General features: G+C 38.3%; 1 protein-coding gene across 5 annotated transcripts in view; it reads right to left on the bottom strand.

Moving 5' to 3' along the window:
- LOC124141029 overlaps positions 1-26,135 on the bottom strand; it is a 65,912-nt gene that overhangs the window by 14,076 nt on the left and 25,701 nt on the right. For 4 of the 5 annotated variants that reach the window (XM_046508885.2, XM_046508886.2, XM_046508889.2 and 1 more), the window contains exons 2-3: positions 13,237-13,361; positions 7,023-7,648 (exon numbers count right to left, since the gene is read on the bottom strand). In XM_046508885.2, the coding sequence (XP_046364841.1) occupies positions 7,023-7,648; positions 13,237-13,361 (751 nt within the window). Of the gene's footprint in view, positions 1-7,022; positions 7,649-13,236; positions 13,362-20,361; positions 20,510-26,135 lie in introns of all 5 variants that reach the window. The other variant, XM_048386101.1, reaches the window with a different exon arrangement.

The raw sequence follows: 26,135 nt of genomic DNA, 5'->3' as shown, positions 1-26,135 counted from the left end.
GTTGTTCAAAATTTGTTTGTTGCCATACATCCTCCATATTCACCAGATTTGGCACCATCAGATTTCCACCTTTTCCCAAATTTGAAGAAAGAACTGTCTGACAAGTATGCAAAAAGTTGATGACGTCATTTCTGCCGTGGATAAATTGTTTAAACCACCAGGAGCAAGCCTTCTACACCAATGGGATCCAGACACTCAAACTTCGTTGACAGAAGTGTCAGAGGGGCTTGTATTGAAATATAATTAGCAACCAACTCCATCAACGCAGTCCATCATATTTACACTCGGAACCTTTCAGCCACCCCTCTTATGTATTACAATTTATATTCCTTACATATGATATTTACGATACGGAAACACACTTGGATAATAATTTCTATATAGTTAAGACGTATCACATGTATCAGCCTATTGCTTCGCCAAAGGATGTATGTTAATTCCCTTTGAAATTGATCACTAATCCCAGCTTAGAACATGTCCCAGGTACCCTAGTGTGTTAAACGATGCGACGACACCGAGATGGTCACGATGGTTGGAATACTGTTTGGGTTTGTGGTCACCAGGATGTAACAACTAGCAGCTGAACCTGGCTGATTGTGTGTCATCGTACATTTGTTTGTGCTCATACTATCGATCACTAATTGTTCAAGTACATGAAATTGATGACACATGCCGTTGTTGTATAGCTGTGCTAAATCGGTTGCCTAATTCGCACACTCCTCGATGCTTGACTTCCTCATGTCCAGGCATTTTCATGCAACTGCGAGAAAATCAAACGGAAATGAAAAAGAGTTGTTCAATTATAAAATCCTTTCATTTCAATAATCATCTATCATTATTCAAGTTAGCGTTACCGTTTGCAATCATTCATCTAATGGTTTTAGAAAATATGATTTAACTACAGGAATAATTCCGATCATCGTTAACTATAACAACGAAGCGTTTTTAAATTTCAAATCTTAAGGTAATGCCATTTCGAGTAAAGTGACAAAAAACAAATAATAGAGATATTAAAGAAAATATCATTACAGCTTTGTGTAATTTGCTAATTCGTCTTCTAATCTCGAATGCATGCCGGCGTTTAATCAGGGACTGGCGCCCAATCCCCAATATAATGAACCAGATACTCTTAGTCTAGTGTCAGTGAAAAATATGAACGCGAGTTCGTCAGTGTTTCCTTACTGGAACGATGAATGCTTGCAAAGCACTGGTTTTCTACAACAGGTTGCGGCACGCGGTAGACAAATTAATCACGGCAATACTCATTGGAAACAAAGCATTGCGTTTAGGTAATTACATCACGTATCAATGGCAATCAAAGATGAAGAAGTATTAAGTGTATCTTTGGGAAGCTACTAATTTCAATAGACGGACGTTGTAATTACGTGTTCTGAAGAAGAGCTGAAAAAAAATATTTCAAATACATAAAATATAATTAACAAATCCCTGGGAAACAGTTTCACTGCTATATTTGTCTCCATATTAACGTATGATACACAGTAGATTCCAGTTGCCATCATGCCTAGAGGTTAAAAAGGCCATGGTTCGATTCCCCGATGGGGTACATAGTGTGAAAATATTTTCTGTTGTCCCCCGCGATGCTGGAACATTACTAAATACAAAACGTCAACAAATAAAATAATCAGTCTCGATTATGTACCGAAACAGATTCAACTGGTAGTAAAAGGCATAATAGTGGTGACAATCGCGTGAATGGATCACTGAAATTCACCAGTTGTTCGCGAAATGAGTTCGCATGTCCTGCTCTACCGGTAGAGCCCGCCACCTACACTATTTGTACCAAAATGTAAGGCATTTCTCCTGTTACACGACGGCGGCCACTAAACAATCGAGTCTTGACCAGACAATCCACACCCACTCATACAGTGCTTTCTGTTTAAGTACCATTATATAAATTGTTTTCATGGTCACACAATTGTGTTCGATCCCTAATACCGGTACAAAATGTGAAGCCCATTTCTGATGACCCATTGCCGTGATATGGCCTGACTATTCCCAGTAAGTGGCGTTCAAGCCTGTTTGTGTTAAATACAATTATAACATGATCTTTTGCAATAGGAAATAAAGATCTTTTTAATAAAGTATTATATTCACACAATGTTATCGTGTACATTGTAGATTGGGGGGGGGGGGGGGGGGGGGGGGGCATGAGAATGGCATATGGGGGTTAGGCGGACAGACAGACCTTGAAGGCAGAGATGCTGAGAGGCATGGGGGCTGAAAGGCAAGAGATTGAGAAGCAAAGGGGCGGAATGAAAGATCGATCGAGGCATAGTTGTTCTGCGGTACAGAAAATCTGAAAATAAGAAACGAGTATACACAGTGGGGGCCTCAGAGAGAGAGAGAGAGAGAGAGATAGAGGAGGGAGAGACACAGAGAGAAAGGAGGCAGAAGACAATGTTACAGTGAGGAAGGGGAAACAGGACAGAAAGTGACATAGACACAGACAAAAATTCGAGAATCAGAGGAGGTGAGGAGAGAGAGTATAGAGATAGCGAGGAGGATAGACAGGGTGATACAAACAAAAATACAGAGACTCAACACGGAGAGGTTATGCGTAAGGTGCCTTTGTACAGAATTATTAACACTCTGACAAGGTACTGGATATTTTGCGCTTACCGTTCCTCCAAATAAAGTATACGATATGTTCTGATTTTTAAATACAAATTGTTTGTTGACCCACTTTACCTATACAACAGCCCAATGAACGGCTAAGTAGCCTCAATCTTGAGAATTGAGCCCGGCGTAACTACTCGAGCCTGGAACTAATTATGTAATGATAAAGAAATGAAAGCATGTCACAAGGATCAACTTTGAGTAATCAATCATACATAGCAAATCACAGACATGATCAAGAGGGGTGATTGAAGCATTGCCAAAAGTCGGCACTCAGACATCCTTGCCGTAAAGTTTGATCAATAGCGACATTCGCGCCTATTTTCGACACAGCTGTAGATCCCACTGGGTCATGCAGCAGAGTTTCGGGCTCTAATCAATTCTACCAGTCGTTATTTCATGTTGGTTTAGGAATGATGGCAAGGTTCTCATCTCTGTCAATGCTGGCTGTAAAATTACGAATAATTTCTGCCCAAACGTTGGTAGGGGACTGGCATTACCGAGGTTCCATTTCCACTGTGTGCAGCTCAGAAACCAATTGAATATTATGGCTATTCGCCATATAAAGAGATGATGGATGTAAAGGAAATATATGGTAATCACGTGCTACCCACGTGGTACTATGGACAGGAGGTGTATCTTATGGTAAAATAATAGAACAGATATGTACATTCGTGTTACGTACTGAGTGAGTGAATGGGTTTTAGTTCCAGCAACATCTCGGCAGGGTACACCAGAAATGGGTTTTATACATTGTACCCATATTGGGAATCGACGAGCGAAGGCTTTAACCACTAGGCTACCCCGCCCCGTGTTTCTTATTATTTGCACAGGTACAGATATAGCACAAACATGAGAACATATGGTGCACAAACGCTGCAACATATGCAGCTCAAACATAAGTACAGATCAGTAGTATCAACACGCCGAAACAGATGCCATTGGGCGTAAGAGGCAAAATATGAGTGAACATTACATGTATGAATCAGTACAAATCAGCGATGACACCAGGTGTTCACGTGTTATGCTCTCTGTAACTGTACAAGTCTTTGAAATAACAAAATTGGCTGGGTTTTCACATGTTAAATGTAATTGCGTCAGGTTTTATTTTACGTCGATGCTATTTGACTAATCACCACGACATAAGTAAATAAAATAAATAAGTAGTTAACAGTGTAAACATACACAGAAGCAATTAGGATAACGTGTGATAGCAACTGTGCACTATTCTTGCTTTAACTGAAGATACATGTATAAAATGAAAATAGGAATTGGATTTTCCTTCAGGATCACATATCCGTTCAAATTTTATAATACAAGAAACGTCTTATGATGATACAGGGTAGGTTCATGTTTGATGGAGCGTTCACTCTATCATATGTTTTCCTTTTTAGCTTTGATGAAGCATATTAGTATCTGTTTCTGTATCGGGACGGTCGGGTAGCCTAGTGGTTAAAGCGTTCGCTCGTCACGCCGAAGACCCGGGTCCGATTCCCGACATGGGTACAATGTGTGAAGCCCATTTCTGGTGTCCTCAGCCGTGATATTGCTGGAATATTGCTAAAAGCGGCGTAAAATAATACTCACTCACTGTATCATTATTATCAGTTTCATGTAGTTTTTGTTTTGATATCCACGGAATTATATTCGTTCGAAAAGTAGAATCCTTTACATGTACTTTTTTATTTCTTGTTAAACGCACTTTTGACTCTATGAATCAGTTACGTGAGCTTTTTTTGAATGACTGATATGGCGATCTTTTGTACCTCAAAGTAGTGAGATGTAGACACCAAAATGTTGCAAGAACATTGCTACATAAAGGGAAAGTTTACTATTGGAAAGTTGAAGTCATGCCTCTTGTCACAGTCTTCCGGAGAGTTTTTTGTCCCTCTGAATCGTTATTCATAGACCTAAACATGAACAGATGAGATGGTTTCACTGGTCTGTTTTATTTCTAGTTTAGGAAAGAAAATAAGTAGAACGTTACTTGATCACTTTGGAACGATATTAGATTATCGATATACCTAAATCTTAAAGTATACCACTAGCCCGAATTGTTTTGATTTTGCCAATCCAATTAAATTCCGATTCATATGCTTAAAGAACCAGATCAGACAGAAGGTGAACACAGCTGGAGCCTATCGTAATGCCTACTTCTTGCCTTAATGTCTTCTCACAAGACTAATCAAAGCAATTGTCTACTTTTCGTAGCCTTAAATATATCGTTTATATACCACTTACTGTTTGAGTTGCAAGAGCAACAAAACAATGCCCGACGCTCTATTAATACAAATATCGGATGAGCTTGGTAGGCATTTTGGTCAGATGTAAAACAAAGCAAACATACTGTTGGCTTTTTGTAGAGAAATGATGTTCAAACAATTTAGTAAAAACCTTTTCGATTCTTTCTCCACATCATGACAATGTGTTCTCGTGATGGGTACATGTAGCCTACTCTAACCAAATGATTTAAATGAATCTTTGTTTTTATGTAAATACCATCACCACTTTCATTAACAATAAGTTGTACAGTAATTAGAAATGACGCTCTGCGAATAATCACATATTTTGATGTTTCAGTACACAAATTTAGCATACAATACATGTATTTAAATAGCTTGGTTACTGTGTAATAGTAACGAGATTGGTATCCGGAAAAATGATATTACGTCCAAATATTATTATTTTATATTATATACAAATATTCAAGAATCAAACTAAAAAGGCATTGTATACGTATACCGATATAGGCCTATTCATGCTTTTCATTTAAAATATCAATTCCCAGTTGAAATATGTGAAAGTTGTTTTCTGCTGCCCAACATGAACATCGCTTTGATGATACATTCCCTTCGATTATAATATAAGAGAGAACATGCTCTTCATTGATGTTCGTCTGCATAATTATAATCAGGGTTCGGTTGTCATGGAACACATGACGTCATTCATTATTTGTTGACGTCGATGCATTCCAAAGTAATCCAATTTCTGTCTCACAACTTTTTGCGTCCGCATACACAAAGAGGGCCTGCAGATAGCTTTTAATTTACAATGTCGATAAACGTCGTCTGTTCCAAATGGAATTCCCACGTCCATAATACCAACAAATTTGAAAACAGCTGCAGGTTCCTTTGCTTTCAAATGAATTTCTCTTGTGTATGATGCCCAAGAACACCATCGACATCAAAACACATAATCTATCAACTAACCGTTGAATACATGCAGAGAATGAATGCGTGTGACTTGAATCAAAAGCACCTTCATTTTCTCAAAGATTTGATCTTTATCCGCAAACTTTTACTTCAAACTAAAAAGGTTGACACACGTCAATAACTCGTCTCAAGATGCTCCGTGAGGTGCAGTTAAACATTAGTGCAATTTCATTAATCACTTCAAAAACAAGTTTTTTTCTTACAACAAACACGTCAATTGGGTTATTCATATCACTGTCAGAATCAACAGTCTTACAAAATGGAAGCAAGTCGGTCCAGAGCCTAAACTCAAGTGGCAAGTCGGCCAAGTAACATCATTGAAACACTGTCAGTGGTGACACCGCGTGTTTGTAAACCACAGTAAAATTTGACACCAGGTGTTTGCGAAACAATGTAAAATGTTGACACCAGGTGTTTGCAAGACAATGTAAAATGGTGACACAGGGTGTTCACGAAATAGGTGAGCATATCCTAGCCCGGCGGCAGTGAAGGGCAAGGTCACAGTTTGCAAGAGATCTTGTCAGACCATGATCTAAATCTCTCTTAAAACACGTGTCGACATTCTTGGCTCTACTTCTACTTCTGGACATCCACAAATGAAGTTACTGGTATGAACATTATCTGTATCCAACTGCATACACAAGGGCATATAGGGTTGCCAAATGTTCAAAAAGAAAACCATGCGAAAGATACATCATTTGTAGAACGCAATGAAAACTCTGTGAAATGTGTAACACTATTACTCTCTGGGCAAGACTAATCCCCATTGATTTCATTAAGATTTCTCTTGAATTGCCTGAGTCGGCCACATCGGGATCAAATTCGTTCAATCTTTCTCGGCACGAAGACATGAGGATAAGGCATACCAGTGTCCAATCTAAAACTTATAACCCCAACGAGGCGTCCTCCTCACTCCATCCATTCGTTTAAAAGGGGACGATACTCAATGCTCTGGAGCCCATTTTCTGCCCAATTCTAGACATTGTAATTAATACCATGTGTGAAACTTAGACATAGTAACTGTGTAATCAGGGTTAGTAATAACTGTAAAATTGGTACACGTCATGGAATTTGAACTGGCAGACAGAGGTGGATCAAATTTGCTTGGAATGCCAATTAGCCGAGCATAGTCCCCCTTTAAAACGTCAAATAATCACTGATTGATTCTCTTACCTCGATTACCATAATTGACAGTATCGCTAGACTCCCGAGATGGATTCCAGTGGAGACTTCGTGTATTTTCTCGTACTCGCTGTGGAAATGTTGATGCTTCGTCGTGTCCTGAGCCACATGTTCTGGGTAGTACTCCGCCACAAGAAAGAAACTCTCCTTAACGTTGTTAATCTCCAAGACAAACACTTTGCTGAGGTCAAGAGGAACAACTGTATCATTACCTGTCGTTGTCCTGTTTTCAATCACACTATTGCCATCTTGCAATTCCGTAAAATGGGTAGCACCACCCCCGCCATCGTCCAATATGCCACTAGTCAAGGGTTTTGTAGTCACAATATCACTTTGAGAAGATTTGGAGGAACTATTTACAGGTTTTCCGTTGGGTTTAGTTGTGTCTTTAAGTAACGTGTAATCCTTAGGGCCTGGCATAGATATGGTGTGATTCTGGTTACAATTGCAAGGTAAACAGTATAGATCATTCTCACTTCTTAATCTGATTTTGCTCTGCAATTTGTAGATAATATCCTCCATTGTCCTCCCTTCAAAAGAATGAAATTCCGCAGGGTAGGACTTCTTCAGATAATCCACAAATCTTTGAATTTCGTGTTCTTCATTTTCAAATCTGACTGCAAACAAAAATAAAGACCATGTTATTATTTACATGCAAAGAAAAGCTTCGTCAAGCAGTATGGGGGTTGGGGAGCTTATCGACCATGAAAAATATACAAACGATATCAGTAATGTGTCGTAGCACTCTCCTTATGTGACGTGAACGTCACACTAGAATGCCACGGCGTCATTCAGGAATATAATGATGTCATGTTACAATGGATTACGTCAATTGCTTGCGTGACACATGAACCAGTCTGAATGAGTACTAACCCTAACTCAATTGGAGTTAAAAAATTGATCAAATGAAATATTTGATTAATGTGGTATTCATTCGATGGCACATTCTTTCAAATCAGGGAGTGAGGAAAAACGAATACTTTTAAAAGTGAAGATTTGTAAGTTGTATCTGCATCCCAATCAGCCAATCAGATTGCAGCTCACGCTCATTTTAAATTCATGTTATACACGTGCAGTATGCACTCCAAAAGAAAGGAAGTACAAGCAAAGAGAGAAGGTGTGTCAGGTAACAAACAGACACTTACTTTTTCATGTAAATTGTGTAAGTGGTGGGTGTCTACGGGTAGGGTAGTACATGCTTTCCCTTTTCGTGAACACCGACCGCCATCACTGATTTTCAATGATCAATTCATATAATTTTCAGCTCTATTTTGCTGTTTTTGCGCCAAATAGATTCTGTTTCGGCAGATAATCGAGAGTGATTATACTCTGGCGGTGAATTTGTATATTTATATTCAGTAACCAAAACTCACCAACAAATTATTATCACCCACTACAATAATAAAGTAATACGGGATTAAAACAATCAACAATTAAAGCATTTGCACATAATATAAATGACTAAAACGACCATGTGCCCTGAATTAAATAGGCATTGCAATCACAACCGAGACAAATGAGGGAAAGTACGACCCCGAGTGGTATTGAAATATCCATGACTTCAAAACAGAGAGCACTTTGGATTTGACGGACCCTGGCCTAGGGGAGTATTGTAAGACTACCCGACATTCATGCTGTCTTCTGCTGTCCAAACTTTCATTTCCTCCAAACTTGAGATGACACTCGAACTGAATGAAAACTGTTTAAATTTAGAACGACGGTACGAAAAAACCGCCACCTCACCTCTAAGTGTAGCATTACAACGAAAATCGAATTCGGTTTCTAAACAAAATACTTAAAGCAATACCGAGTCTGAAGGACTTTTTTCATAGTTCCAATTTAGCAGCTTTCTGTCTGTCGAATCCTGCTAGGCTCAGGGGTAATCGATATTGTGTTACACTCTGCAAACTTTAGCTTGGTTCTTTTACAGATATGAGTAACAGAACTGCCCCCAAGGGCTTTCAACCTTGTTGGAAGGATATAGATCAGATCGGCCCCGGCTGTGTATTACGTGAACGCCACATGTTATAAATCCCTGGCACTTTTTTGTAGTTACGGTTTCCACAAACTGTATAGTTTGACTCCTTTTATTTCTTGGACATTGAATTTGACAAAAACAGTTTCAAGAATTGAACAGTAACGTAGGGCTCTGGATGTTTGAAAATTGAAAATATATTATTTCTTGAGAGTACAAAATTGTTATTTTGTTTAAAAAATTGTATTGAAATTTCAATGGTGATGAATTCTTCACAAGCCTGCACAATGTGTGACTGGCATTGTGAATCCATAAATAAATTCAGAACCTCTGAGAGCACATCGATAGTGTTTGTTACGTAACATAACACATCTCACCCACTGTCACAGTAATTGCATCACATTTTGAATCGAACAAGTTATTGCTTTTTGAGTGCTATTTCAGATCGCATATTCCCTTTGAAATAATAACGATCCATGTGAAATGACGTCCAGAAATAAACACAGATCGACAAATAAATCCTGAACTTCGTAACCGGAAAGCAATCGGGTTAATTGGAAATGGTCATAATGATGTGAACTATTACTTTGTTGAATGCAACTGAAGCATGGAAGTACAAACATACGCCTCCAGAATACTGCTGCGTGCAAGAAACGCCATGAAACCATATAAACATGTATAAGAGATTTCAACGAAATGATAACAAGATCGTATAAAGAAGTGTACATGTACTTTGAAATCTCGTCACCGTGGAAGTCACTTTCTAAGCTTGTTAAGAATAGAGAGTGAGTATGGGTTTACGCCGCTTTTAGCAATATTCCTGCGGAGGACATAAGAAATAGCCTTCACACATTGTACCCATGTGAGGAATCGAAGTCGGGAACTTTGGTGTGACGAGCGAACGCTTTAACAACTAGGCTTCCCAACCGCTCTTTGTTAAGAATAGATTCTATAAGTTATTATTTATCTCCAGGCAGAAGTGACAAAACACAAGGCTGTTCAATGCTTGACGACATTTTTAATACGACCATGAGACAGGAACATATCATCTTGTTAGTAAGAACACTGTACAATGTAAAAAACTGAACGGTCAGGAAATAATAACTACACATGGTTCCCTGGTGCGGTAAAGATCGTTTGTGACGTCATCAATGAATTTTACTTTCATTATCCTCTATGTTATCAGTGATAAATCAGGATATTATGGAACCTGGTAATGCCTTCTCTTATCTCTACTCTATATTAACATATTTAATGTCTTATGCTGGTAATTCTCCATAGTGTCTAGACAGTCTATAGATTTAATTCATTTAATTTAATGAGTGAGTGAGTGGGTGAGTGCGTTTAGCTTAACGCCGCTTAGAACAATATTTCAAATACTACGAAACACATGAGAACCGTACTGACTAACTAAGAATAATAATCAGGGGAAATCTGGGATTCGAGCGGGGTTACATAAACCGTCAGAGCCTTCGCGGTGTTCTCAGTAGTTAACCAGACGATACCATATACATACTTATAAGAAATAGAGAACTATTTGCAACATGTTCTTACCCATGTATAATATGTGACGTACAAATTACAATTATACTGCTGACCAACCTATTCCTTTACTCATATAATACGTTTGTGTCGTAAGTACATGTAGGCATATTAACTCACATTAAAGACTTACACATACGCACACGTACACGCACATGCATACGTACACGCACACGTACAAGCACACGCACACGCACACGCACACGCACACGCACACGCACACGCACACGCACAAGCACACGCACACGCACACGCACACACACGCACACGCTCTTACGTGAAGCTTAAGCATACACGCGTATAAGGTAAAGTTTAGTTTTCAGGCTTTGACAAGCATGGTCTTTCATTTGGTACTGAATTGGGTTTGACTATTTTGTAAATACTTCGACAGTATGGCGTGTTTGTCTACAACACAAAATAAGCAACACTCCGAATTCGTATTTCAGATTCCATTCTTTCCCAATGCATGGGGAATCCAGGGACATGAAAGGTCATCAGTACATCACTCTTGTAGAAAGGTCCGGGTCATGATGGTAGACGATGTGACCTTACTGTGGCATCGTGCCCCGATGTCGTTGATCGTTAGTGTTGCTCAAACCCTCTTAACTACTGTTTTTTATTGCCAAGGCTAGGTTATTTACAAACCAGTGTAATATAGCTGGTATATTGCTGATTGGGACGTTCAACAACATTCACTACCTAATTAAATAATGGACACAAAAGGTCTAGTACACCGAGGAAACCATTTTGATATAATTTTATTCCGCAAATTCACGGTTCGTTAAGATAAACCTACACTTTAGGCGATAGTAATATCAGAAAAATCAGATGTCGGTTTGCCAAGTCTCTGCATTCCTTTCATTTTTCTGCAACACAAGTTAGTGTGACGAGTGCAAGAATCGCTATTTTAAATGTGAAAAAAAAACAAGAAATGAGTTTCGCGAACTCAAGCTCGCAATAATAGTAAGATAGGTGTTAAATACGTTACAACTTGAAGAACCTAGATAATGTGCTTCCACCACCTATCGAGAGGAAACTGGAGTAAAGCGAGGCGATATTGTTCGTATTAAAGGTAATTGTATTATATAATTATATGGTACATTGGGCATATAACTTCCCTGGAAGTCGTTGGAAGTAACAGCAAAATAATTCTACAACAAACGTGAACTCGTGAACATTAATTATGATTGTGCATAATCCAATTCACGTTTAATATGAAGCAGATGATGTCAACATTACAAACATCTACCATCTACTAAACTTCAAATCATTCTTCCACGCAAGGGTATTTTAAAAAAACAAAGTGTTTTTTATTATTATTATGATGATGATGATGATGATGATGATGATGATGATGATTATTATTATTATTATTATTATTATTATTATTATTATTATTATTATCATAGTGATTCATAAACATTTGGTCAGAATCATACAATGGACTCTGATTTTAGCAGATAGCTATTTTGGTCATGGTTATTCAAAGGGTTTTGTAGCTCTTATCTATATCTAAATAAAACAATTCCTTCGTGATAAAATGTTAACTTCTAGTGTACACACTTCATTGCAATCCTGAAAGAATACTACTTCTTCTCCTATAATTCCATACAAAGATTGACTAAGCCTCTTCATGTATGTACACGTGAGATGAAGACACACATACTAGTATACTTTGCACACTAAATCTTACTTCTGTGTCAATACACCTTTATGTCTGTGGAGTTGTAGAACTGTTATTAATTTCTCTCTGTAGAAACTGTTACTTTCATTTTCTGGAGCAAATATATCGTCTAATGTACCCTATAATTGGTCTCTCGCTTCCTAAGTTACTTGATCGTGTTGTCTTCGACAATATACCTCCCAGCTAGAAGGAATGATTGTTTTTGTCGCATATATTATTTAGATGATCATTATTAACTGATAAAGAACCATCTTTTAAAGGAGAACTTCTTTGATATGTTTCGATACATGCGATTTTCTCTTTGCTTTGTCCTGGAAGGTACAGTCGATATTGACTATTTTCGTTTCCAATCATGTATATTGTCATTAACCATGCATTGTGTTGTGTTTATGTATTTAACACGACAAAGATGAATACCTTTGGAATGTTATTGGTTTTCCATTGTCTGTAGTGTATTGTGTTTATATTTACACATTATAATAGAGGACTGTAAGATATCCTAGCGGCCTAACAGACACTCACTCCCTGTTATAACGGAAAAGAATTGTTTATGATATTTGGCCCCGATATAGTCGATATTTTTGTGCTTTGTTCAATTAACGTAACATTCTACTGGAGAACGAGTTCATACGTTACATGTATTCTTTTTACTGTAGTCGAGTTTGTGTTGTGTTCATGTATACATTATGACAAAAGAGAACGCAATAAACACGCTACCTGTTCCATATAGTCAATAATGTGTTGTGTCCATGTATATATAATGGTAAAAAGAGAACTACTTTAACATGTTTCCAGTTCTCTACAGTCAATAGTGTGTTACTTTATGATAACTTGAGGGGGAAATGACCTTAAGATGTTATTTGCTTAAACCGTTCGAAATGTCAGCTGCACTGTCAATGAAGATATGAAGTGAAACAAAACAGACATTTGAAAACTTGAACCATGAAACCAGGAGGTAATTTTGAAGGTCAAGTGTTAATTGAAATTAAAAATACATTACTTACACCTAATCCCCTGCAGGTCGACCATGAGCTCCACCAGCACGCACACACACTCAATGACAACCAGTGTGCACACGGCAATGAGAGCGGGTCTGCTGTCCAGAAACTTTAACGTCTGTTGCCGGCAACTGAAAGAAAAACATTTGTGTTGAGTACAGTGAATGAAGACTGTCTAAATACTTTAATTATCATAAGGCCATGCGAAAGGTTTCTGATCAGAAGCTTATTTCTAAATGAAAGACATCTCATTTGTAGCCATGGCGAAATCGTTTGGGCAAAGAACTCGGACGCTCTTGGCATTCATAATAACATTCATACAGCATGATTTAACTTTAAAGATCTCCCATGTTCTATTTGTCGTACAAATGGACTGTGCTTTCAAGGACTAGGGACATGGCTTCATGACATATAGCTTCAGAGGGAACATAATCATTATCAACATCATCATCATCAAAACGTAATCATAATCATAATCAATAACATCATCATCACCATCCCAACTGTCATCAGATTAATGCAGTCCATCATAGACAAGAGACTTTAAGTTGCCATTCACTGTATATTCTGTGTTTCAGCTTTTCGATTTAATTCTTCGGCTTTTTTTTCACCTCAGAGAGTGATAGTCATAATGACAAGAATTAACCATAATCGTTTCAATGAAATAACACCTTTACAGTATTGGTTTGTACGGACGGATTGGTAAGTGCGTTTGCTTGCAACGCACAGGCAAATGGATCGATTCCCAACACGGATACAACATGTGAACGGTATTCCCGATGTCCTTTGTGAAATGCTAGATTGTCTCAGACAGGGCACCCACTCGTGACTCTCGTTAGGTCCATCACTGAGTTGTAGTGTACATGAAAAAGACAAGGATCGCAATCAGGTAAAATATGGTCGCGAGGACTTGCACGTTTCGTCATCACACTGTCGTGACAGTCATTCCTATTGAATACAGACCTCAGTTACCGAGTTTCATTGACCGTTTGTTCACTAGTTTGACTTGCTGTATGTATTCCCGTGTATTGACAGATGAACACTTGACTCCGATTTTCATGTGTTTGTGACGGATGCCACCCATGTGGCAGGATATAGTCACACCTGGTATCATCACCATTTGATAGTTATTCATAAACACTATGCTCATGATATAGTCGGAATTGTACAATAATTATGGAAGGCGTTTTGTCGCTTTTTTATATTCAAACACCTGATTTACCCCAACCGTGATGTGTGGTTTGACGTGACTCTCATAACAGTGACATCTACTATGTCCTGCCACAACTTTGATCGTGTGTTTGTTCTTTTCCGCCTGACCTAGTAATATTCCAACTTTATAAAATAGGCCTGAAATCGAGCTCGACAAGACTTGAGGACAGTAGGGTGAAAGCATGATTTGACCAACGTAGCGAACGAACTACCGACTATATGCTGGAATGAGTGCATTGGTATGGTTTTAGGGGTCTTTCAGCAATATTCTAGTAAATTCTCCTATCAAGGAGGGGGATACCAAGAAGTCACTTCACACTTTCTCTCAATGTATGGATTTGAAACCGGGTCTTCGGATTGACGAGCGAAGGCTTTTCCACTAGGCTACATAGCCGCTCCCGCATGCTTGATGTCGGGTTACGTCACGCGATGCAATGATTACCCTAGCTGGATGTGCTTAATTTGATAAATATCCAAACAAAACCTTTTCCATAAAAATAAGTAATCTCTACTGAAAGGAGACTCCATTGTACGATACCGACCATATTAGAAGCATGTGTAATGAATCCGTATCAAACAGTGATGACACCTGTATCCTGCCCAACTGGAGGCACCCGACACAAACACAATCAGGCAAAAGCAATTCAACATATTGTTCACCTTAAAGAACACATATCTACCATAAAACGTTTCCAAAGCTTTACTAAGGCCATAGGGTTGTAACACTGATTAAACGCCTCAAGGCAAGTGTTCACCCGAATAAACGCGGAAACATACGTTACAAGTCTACAAAGGGAATTACATTGCACATTATTTAATGTGACATTTAGCAGTACTGTCTATATTTTGTGAATATATACCTCGTTCAACTTACTATGTTATACATAAGTTTGTACGTTTTCTTACTTAAATGAAAATTCGTCACGTAGGTGTTCTTATATGTTTACGGATACAAGCATAGCACGTTACTGAGAGGGAATCTCCGTGCATCACACTGCAGAAAGCGGGATTACTCGTATATATGTTTAGATCCAACGGTCGATACCCATAGTTCCAGACATATAAGAGCATTTTGTGTCTGAGCTGGTGTCAATGCATCTCAACCACACGTGTTGAGGATGCCTACTGTCACCGTGGTCTGTCTGCCGCTGACGTTTGAAGGTCACATTACGCTAACCTTATGCGTTTTTACAAGACAAGCAGAGAAAGAGAGGAGAGAAGACCAATTTGTACTCTGTGGTGGTCATTTAATGAAGCTGGAGACTTTACTTGCAGAATTTGTCACTAATGAGGGCCCCAAGGGACCGTCTCAAGGCTATGTTTGGTTATTTTAGGCGTGAGTGTACAGCTCTTGCCATTCTGTGAAAACAGAACAACAGTAGCATCTGTCATTGATCAAGCGTGTGTGCTCTTTTGGGGGGTAAATATAGCATTAACGAATGTTTTCTTGAAATAAGATTACATTCATTACCAATCAGTTTATTTTTACAAGGAGGGGAAATAACATTCGTGTTTATACCTTTTGCACATGTTTATTGCAATGTTTATGGGTGATCAAACCGTTCATATTTACACTCTTTCAGCCATTTAACACTATACATACATTAATCATGAATTGCTTCATCTTAATAATCTTGCCATGTCGAATTAAACGATTACAGTAAAGTGGCATGTGTGGATGTTTACTTTAAGAGTATGGAAAATTCATTACGTGGGTACGAAATATTTCTCATCTCATAGGTTTGTGGCACGCCTAAAGAACAGCAGCGCCTTACAGGCGACCACACTACTATCACATATACACATGAAGATGGTAAAAAAAGGTGGTAAACAAGAGAATAATTAAGGGCCGTTGAGGATATATGTTCGAACTTCGATCAGATGCTAACGTGATCAATGTCGTTAAGATGCCAGTGCAAAGGCCTGGTAAGTGTCAGGGCCTGGTTTGACTCCAGTTGAAAATGATAACGATGAAAATAGCAGTAGATATTATTATTCTCTGGAATCTCTTGAACACATTTTTAAAAATGTAAATGGCACTAAATTATTATTTTCACTGAGAGAGAGAGAGTATGCCGCTGTTAACAATTTCAAGATGGGGGACACCAGAAACAGACTTCACAGATTGTACCCAAGTAGGGAATCGAACCCGGGCCTTCGACGTGACCGCACGGCTTCCCCAACTTCGCCATCACTGGGAGAAACCATGAATAATGATTATAGTGACATATAGAGATATCAGGATAATGACATTCAGCTAAATAGCTAAGATGTTTAAAACGTTAACAAATATTGCATAAAATATGAAAACAAATACATAATAACAGAGCATGTTTACAACGTACCATTATACAAACACACATATACCTAACTGAAACAAAACTGATACCTGAATTCGACCCCGAAGGGATTCCGAAATAGAATACACATGTAAGTCCCGAGTAACCTAGGTCAAGCTTGCTTGTCATCGTACCCCGATGACGTGTATCGTTGCTCACAATATCGATAACTGGATTGTCTGGTCCAGACTCGAATATTTATTCTGACATCATATAGCTGGCATATTGCTGAGTACGGCGTTAAACAGACAAACTTGAATGAGCGTTAAAAAACCGCATACCATTCATAGTGCACCTGAGTAAGGCAACTGCATCAAATCGAGTGTCAAAACAAGCACAAATTGGCTTAGTTTAAAAACATATCGTCATAGTATGATGGATCTGAACATCTGGGGTCAAACCCCAATGTTGTCATACCCTTTAAAACAACATTAATTAGTAGCAATCACTGAACAAATGAGAAACCACCACGAACACAAGCATTTGTCATTATGTATGACATTTAACCACTGTTTAATCGTTAATGTGAATTATCTAAATAGAAATGTACAACATACAGCCACATGTATATATATATATATAATTGTACAAATAGCATTGTTTGTGACAATGATGAACAGACAAAGATGTTTTTAAACAGGCAAGAAGTAAATAGTATGCCTTAGCTCAGCGATACATAGCAACGCATGCTGATCAAGAGTACTGGTAGAAAGGGCGATATATTACCAGTGGCTGAATGATATGGTAGCAAGAAATAGTATAAAAGCGAAGTCTTTGTGATGGACTTAAATGAAAAAGACATGACTCTTATATTGAAAAGTATAAAGAACAATTTAATGTTGATATTTGACATCGAACTAATTCCTTTGCATTTACATGTATCCACCGTGCACTGCACCGTTTCGGCAATGTAAAAACATGTACATTTAGCACTTAAACGCATACACACTGAATATATTAAACTGTATCCTGAGAGAAAATTATGTTCATCATTATTGCTGTTAGAAACAGGTAGGACGGTACACAAGCCCCATTCAGATAAAATGGGAATGTTCCGCCAATCCAATCATGGATTAAGCCGTCATGAGAAATTGACGGTGCCATCCCCATTTCGTTGCAATTCCATCTATTATGGGTTGTAAGGGTCATGTAGATGGGGGAATATTTAGGCGAATAAAACACTTAGACTCAACACGCAAATACATCGATTATATTCAAATCCATTGTGTTTTTAACAGCGGACAATGCCATGCTTGTTTTTTTTCTAAATTATTGATAAATGCCATCGTTATGTAACAAAATATACTGTTTATATGGTAGTTATAAATTTGCAGATAAACATTAGACACAAGTGAAATTTGGTTTAACACCGCCTTGAACAGTGTTTTACTTATATCACTGTCTGCTCAATGTAGGAGGACCTTTACCAAATTTGGTGAAACCCACGATCTCGGGTGTGGTGCGGATAAATCAACAATCATAAAGAGAGCGAATCTGGGATTCAAAACTTATGACCCTTTGTTTTTGGCACGCCTAAAGGGACACAAAATCTCGCTCACTCTTTGAGGGTTCCTTCTTTTTAGGGGTTCATTTAAAAGGTGTTATAGGGGTATGCCTCACGAAAGCTAGACTAATCTTTACACAGCCAGTGCGAGTGTGAGTGAGTGAGTTAATTGTATGACGCTTTGAATAGTATAAATTTCAGTTCTATCACGATGTGTCGAGATAAGATCCCAACATGACGCAGGTCCTTAACTTTTAACAGTTTCATAATCGGGTGCATGGTACCGTCAGTCTGAAGATATGAGATTGGATCAGCGGATCCTTTCTTATATGCATAGAATATTATACTTACATCTTAAAAAGCAGGATGTACAGCTAGTAATAGTGTACAGTATGCTATTAACCTTTCAAAACAATTCGGTTAGTAAATAACTACCATTAGATTACTCTCTCACAATAAACGTAAATATAAACAAATGTTTTGTTTCCATCAATAGCACAACCTAAGGCATTCATTTATATCTGCATCGTCACGGTAATGCTAATATTATTCTGCACTGACCTTTAGCGTCACGGTAACATAACAAATTTCTGATATGGAATATGTGTAGCATCTGGTAAACGAGAAATATGTCCCGGACGGAGCATCGTAAGTAGTGTTAAACGCCCTCCGGTAATCGTATTACACACGTGAGGTGTAACGCTTCCTACAGAACATGTGAAAATAGTATTAAACTGCACTAAGCACTCTTGCGGAAAGCATTAGGTACACGTCCTGATATCCTTGCAGGATTGTGGAAACACCTATAGACACTTAAAATGATGTATTCTTTAAAGAATGAGGTGAGGTGTTTATTTATAACATTTTCAGATACAATTAGACGTATTGCTGATATAGTCACGTTAAGAAAAGTGAGCATAAAGGCAGACAACCATGCAGAAACGAAGCAGGGTGAATATTAGTTATATCATGTCTGGCAAACAGTCAAAAGCATTCCTGTTAGATAAAGCTGAAAAGTATTTTGATGATATGTTCCGCCCATGGCCAATAGCCAGTTCAACAAAAACGAAGGTTTAAGGCGACACCCACACAACATACTTTAGTAGATTTTCGAAGATTCTATATATACTTTCAACAAGACTAAGGCGGATTCGTGTTTTCTTGTCTTTACAGGAAAAACGGTACATGGCCATTTGCCAATGTTCTTAAAACTGTGGTGGCATTGGCATGGCAGCGTTTGCGTGTTGTGTAGGAAAAGGAAAATAATTGGACTAAGCCAGTTATGCAGGCATAAAATCAACATAGGCCGGCGTGATTTCAGAACGCGGTGTGCGTACTTTATAGGATAATCAAATTTGTCTAATTTCATTATTTAAGTAAACTAGAAATGTCTTTGCATTTCGCAGTGCAATAAGCAAGTTAATACTTAAGACATAACTGATAACCAGCCTCCAGACGATGGGATGAGGATTGAAAGCGGGATAGCAAGTTCGAACAAATTATTTTCAAGGAAGAGTTATTTCAGATGAATCAGACTGTAATTCTCCAGACGTCATAAGCGGTTTTTAAGGAAATTCCTTAATCATACTCTGCCATGGTTTGCCCTTAAGCGTCTGTCGAAAATATATCTGGCAGTTCTTGCTGAACTGAGACAACGTAAACTAACCCACTTAGCTGTATTGTAACACAATTCTCTTTTTCGGTGGTGCGCAAGAATGGAACTCAAACCGTCAAAGTATTTAAGCAACAAATAAATAGAATTACGATCATGTGATGAAGGTCGATATATGGCACCAATCAGGTCATTCGATGTTCTTAAACATATCTGTAATACGTTCTTTCTGAAACTTATATATACAATTGATTCCATTAGCCTTGCGTATGAGTTCATGGACTTCAGCGATTATCTGTAACCTTATATTCAGCAGGATCTTAGAATACATATTCTTGGCCTCTTGGCATCCTCTTGTGAAAATAACCAATCAGTATCACAATATCAACCACTTATAAAAGAGCATCGCAAAAATATGCATCATGAAAGCTTGCGGATGGCATGCTTTAAGCGAAAGTACTTACCTTTGTATTTTTCTCATCATGAGAGGCATAACTGTATAAGCAGTGGAAGCGCTGTTGGTTCACTGCGCATGTCTTCACCGGATGGTAGTTATGCCGTTATATAACACAGTTTTGGCTTGTAATAACCAAGTTTACGCCAAATGGAACCCTGTGAAGGCAGAGAGTTCATATCCTGATAAGTAAGTAGCACCTTGGAGCAAATTTGTACTATCGTTTTCACTTACGGTAACCATGGTGATGACAATATAGCAGGTGAGACACTCTAATCAGGATGTTCCAATAACACCACGCATGCGTTATATGTTCAGGTAACGCTGTTCATGTTCTTTTACACAGAACTTATTGCGCTAGGTGTGCAAACAGTTAAACCGTTAAAAGGTTAAATGAACATCCAGAAAATGTTGATGAGTATTTCATCGGAAAACAGCATTACACTGACGTTAAGGTAGAACACGTACGTGGAGTTATCATGTCACAGCTGTGAATCCCTCTTGTATGGCGTAATTGTTTATCAATTGCAAAATGATCGGTCGAAACTAGGCAAGTTTTTAACCATAAAGATTGACGGTCTGGAAGGATCTTGATGTGTTTCATGAAAGAACACACAAGTCAGTACTGTATAAGAGGTTATTCATGACTGAAACTATTAATCGATCAGTCCAATGATATGTCCAGAAGTATTCATAATTTATAACATCATATCTGATTAAGCTTCTGTAAAACTGTACATTGTTCCCCGAAGAGATATAACTTCAATCGAATATCAATTTCGATTCTCTTACATTCTTAGGACACACACATTAGAGCAAATGGATTTCCTTCACAACTGAGCTGGAACCATCCCGTGTTTTTTACAAAACTGTAGATAATCTTGAAAATTCAGATGGCTGCTACTTGTGTTCATTTATTCTCACACGAACACAACAACTGGTTGAACTGTCTTCCGCTGCACAACGATGCCCATATATCCTATAGCACATGTACTCCTCAAAGTCATAGTACATTTAAGGCAATGCTAGCCACCACAAATATATGAAGTGACTATGCCTTACCACAACCAAAATGACACAGTAACCATGCCAACATCGCAGGGAAATACACTAAACCAAAGCAAATACAGCCGTCATAACCCACTTAATGGAAAGGCATTGGTATGACTTAACACACCTTCTGCAGCCGTTCAAACGCATGTACATATCCACACACACGTGAGCCAAGTTCTTCTCACATCATACCTGACAAGAGTATGTGTGAAACCACAGGTGCGTGCCATGCCAAGAAGAAGCATGCCTCTTCAAGAAGTTAAATCAAGGAGCCGTAAAAGCTAAGGCGTGTTCTAACTTCCATCTCTTCTACGACGTAATGCTATAATTCGGGCAAGTCAAACACCTTGTTTGGAACCAGGTAAAGGCTAGTTAATTGGTTGTAGCTGCTTCTGAAGAATATATCTACGCGGCGCAGCTCTTATCATGAAACCTGCCCAATCTAATAATATCCTCCGTGTTGGCGAATTTATCAATGAGAGATTTAACAGGTGTGTGCATCCAGTTGACTTTCCGGAATCAGAGGCGTTTAGTCAGTTGGATATATCGGCTTTGATTCAGCCTAGTATCATACAGCAATGGCCTGTGGTGTCTTGACCCATGATGCATGGCGATTTGTTGGACCAATTCGGGTATTTATATGTGAGCATCGTGTGTAGGAAAATAAAAGAAACATGATATTTTGATATGATTAAACTTCTAAAGAGTGTCAAATACGGCGTAAAATGAAACCTGTATATGTTGTGGTAAGTGTGATTGAAGTAATTAAAAGCCTGTTTCCAAACCTTTACGTTCAGGTGAGTGAGTATGGTTTTACGCCGCTTTTACCAATATTTCAGCAATATCACGGCGGGGGACACCAGAAATGGGCTTCACAAATTGTACCCATGTCGGGAATCGAACCCCGGGTCTTCGGCGTGACGAGCGAACGCTTTAACCACTGGGCTATCCGACCGCCCCTACGTTCAGGAAATACTACTGTTATGATCAGTGATGTACGTTACACGGGTTGACGCAGTTGTCGTACATTTAATAGAAAGTACGCATTGACCTACGCTATTCATATGTACCAAGGTCAATGCAAACGGCATTCACATGTGTCAATACAGAAGAAAGCTCCGCATGGCCTAAATGATCTGATTATCTACTTCAGGTTATTAAAATTACCACCTCACAATTGCTCTCGTGGAAAATCGTACATATATCTGGTATACATACGCATACATGTATTGAGTGGATGGTCAAATTCCCGGATATCTCGAACTCAATCATTGTCCCATGAAAATAATTAAGGCGAAAAACTCATAATTATTATTTTTTGACAACAGACGAATCAAATACAAAAGGTATTGATGCATAAATGTAGATATTAAAAAAATATTAATACATAAATGTTATCACAATAACGCCCGATGTGTTACATGTTTAAGAAAGACACTGTTTCTATAGATTGTACTGTGTTTTCATAGAGATGCACATATGTAATGTAACAATTGTTGTAGCATTATAGATATGTACATGTGTAACATTATCTATTTCGGTGATTGCTTAGAAAATAGCTGTGGTCGTCTATGTCAGACTCGCTGTGCAGAGTTGCGTCCCTTCGGTGTGCCATATCCATGTGAACGTGGTTTCGAATTCCGGTTCACCTGATCCTGTTTCTTGGTTTGTCAGCACCTTATCCTGCTCGTGGGTTCCCCCCAAAGTGGTGAAAATCTAACATTTGCATCATTAAATTTGACATACTGTCAAAACCAAAAGTCACTCACTTACTCACTTAAACATACCCGCTTACACAGCCTCTCATTTCTAAATCTGTGGCTTATTATCTTGTAGTGTAAAGACTACAGGAGTTCGACATTTGATACTGATATAAAATCATTAATACACAAACATTAAAAATAGATACCCAACGAAACGTTTGGTCTCAAACAAATTATTAGCACTGAATCAAATAACATTTGTCAATATGTGCCGTTTCACTACACAATTAGAAAAGCGTTATAACTATGCGATAAAATGCAAAACTTATAATGGATCAAGATTGTCTTGGTTAACCGAAAACCTTCGTATAGATCCACGTCCCTATCACATAAATAATAACAATAATAATGCGCCAGAATTAACTCACCAAATTTATACTGGTGGGAAACATCACTAGGCACCACATGATTCCAGCAATGTAAAGTGAAAGTTACAGAGGACGAAAATATCAATATATTGGCTTGGGCTTAAACGTTACTGAATTAACATAACTTGTTTATTATCGATGGAATTTTGAAATAATGGACAAATATAACTTCAAGCACGAATCAATACTCCGAGTGAGAATAGTTGGCACTGTACAGTAGTCCAAGCTATTCCTATCACGATCTGGTGCTCCACATCGACCCCAGCAGTATTTCAAGGAAAATAATTACAAACCCATTCTGAAATGTAATATTTAGGGCTTGGACGAGTCCAAATTTAATACCCCCTATTACTCGACCCTACCCGGAAAGTAGGGAACAAAATGTCTGATTGGTAATTGTTATACCGCAGCCCTGGCTAAAACTATTTAGATACATGTATCAAACAATCAGATCATGCGTTCACTGAAGTTGACTGAGGCTTTATCTTTACTTAAAAATATACAAGTCAAAAGGAATGTGTGCATCGTCAGAAAGAAATGCGAACATTAGCGACTTGTAGTGTAACCACTGTGCTATTGTGAGTTTTTGTCATTAAACAATATATCACGTGACTAACCACGGCTCCGGGTAGTCCTGTGGGTACCCGGGTCCTACTGACGACCCACCCGACTAGAGCCCTTGTAGTATTACCTTCGTTTTGGTCACTTTTCATGTTTATTTATGAAACCCGAGAAATCCAATTATTCCACAGTGCAAACCCTTGTAAACAGGCACAAATGACTGTGAAATTGTTATGAACAGTGACATCAAATACAATAAAACCTCTGATCATCGCGTCAAGTATACTGATCAAAGAACTCGCTTCGTTTCAGTACGTTAATTAATGACTTCATTAATCAAGTGTACATGTATTGGCCCTCAGACCCGTAACTAGGCCAATTGTCCATAAAATTGGCTGTTTTGTTATGATCCCAGAATAATGATTCATCGGTCTACTTCAATGCGAATCACTGGTTATAGGGACAATCACGAATTGATATTTGTGATGTTCCATTGACACACATGATATATGCAATGACCAAGAGGCCAGGAGTTAAATTAGCTTTTGAGCTTAAATTTTGTTTTAAAAAATGAACAGAAGAAAAATGTCATGTTTTCCCAAATAGATATTTAGTTGCACAACCTTTCTCTATTTATGAAAAGGAATAGAAAGTTATCATCTGGTGTTTTCTTTCCACAAGAACACTCCCAGAAATGCTTTTCTTACATGAACTAAATCGTTATTCAGATATCAGTCCTATCTTTACGTCGGTGGTATTTAGAAGCTCTAATAACTGCAGAACAGCAGAATCAATAACAGCAGAATTGAATTACAACTTCTTTTATGTTTTCAATGCTAATGGATTTCAGCTTCCTATCTCTTTCAGTGCAAGAATGTTGAAATCCATAATTGGATCCTGTATTTATACATGAAACGTATCAGGTTTTATTTCTCAATCCTACAACATGATATTCTGATGTCTAATTATACCAATCGACTATAAAACATAAACTTAATATGCCAACATTCGTGGATACTACCATCTGGTAAAGTCATGTTATGAACCTAAATAAATAAATATTTTCCGCTTTATTATTATCAGCCGTGTAAGCCAACCATCAACACATATTAATTTCGTCAACAGTTTTACATGCAGGGTTGTCTATCAGCAGCGGTAGCATGATCCACCTGTCAGCTGATAAATGTAATTGATTTGTGATGTGACAGAAATGTACTGTTTTTGTAACGCTCGTTTCATTGGGATGTGGAGAGTTGTACAGTATCTGATACCGGAGTAAGGTTATCGGCTTTGCTTATAGCGGAGAATTCCTATGATTTAAAAAAAAGGTTTTGTCGCTTTTATTTGCAGGTATTGGATTGTGAGATCCTGCCGGACTTCAACTACAGCACTGGATTAAAAGTGACTGTTATTGCGCGCGTGGTGAATTTCGGGTTATTCATTCAAGCGAAGGGTTGCTCTTAACACACTGGACATAAACTCGATGCAGTGGTCGTTCAGAGGCCAATTAGATATGCCACTTTGCTTGGTTGACACACATGTCTGTACCGTCAAACAGTACAAAGCCATCAACAAAATCAACATTGAAATTGAGATTATGTCCAACATCCTTGGCCCGTTTATGAAACTGCGGTAGTGCCTTGTTTCCGTAAATATAAGCGATTGAAGGAACAGCGAGGGTGTGGGATCTATTGTCTGATATGATTCTTCGTATGAGGGTGTCATTACCCTGGTTTTTTGTTTCGTCCAATCAACAACACCAAAAGAATAAGAAATGACGGGTACAGCATAAGTATTTGAGGCTTTAACTTTATTGCGAGCGTTCAGCTCTGAACTCCTGATTTTCTTTTTCCGTGCTATAAATACTATTAAACAAAGTTTTTCAACCTTTCAGATTTTGGCACGCATTGTGATTCTGATGCTATCAAACGTACAGGCAAAAGTCTGGGGCTTTATTTAAATGTCGATGCTTTTGAGGTGCTACGAGTATCTAGTAACCGAGCCCAAACATTACTGAGGGGCGAAATGCGGACACGAAG

Source organism: Haliotis rufescens, unplaced genomic scaffold (assembly GCF_023055435.1).
Source record: "Haliotis rufescens isolate VD_foot unplaced genomic scaffold, xgHalRufe1.0.p SCAF_6, whole genome shotgun sequence".
In the NCBI taxonomy this organism is placed as follows: domain Eukaryota; kingdom Metazoa; phylum Mollusca; class Gastropoda; order Lepetellida; family Haliotidae; genus Haliotis; species Haliotis rufescens.
Note: the sequence above shows the minus strand (reverse complement) of the source record. Positions and strands in the feature narration are given on the sequence as shown.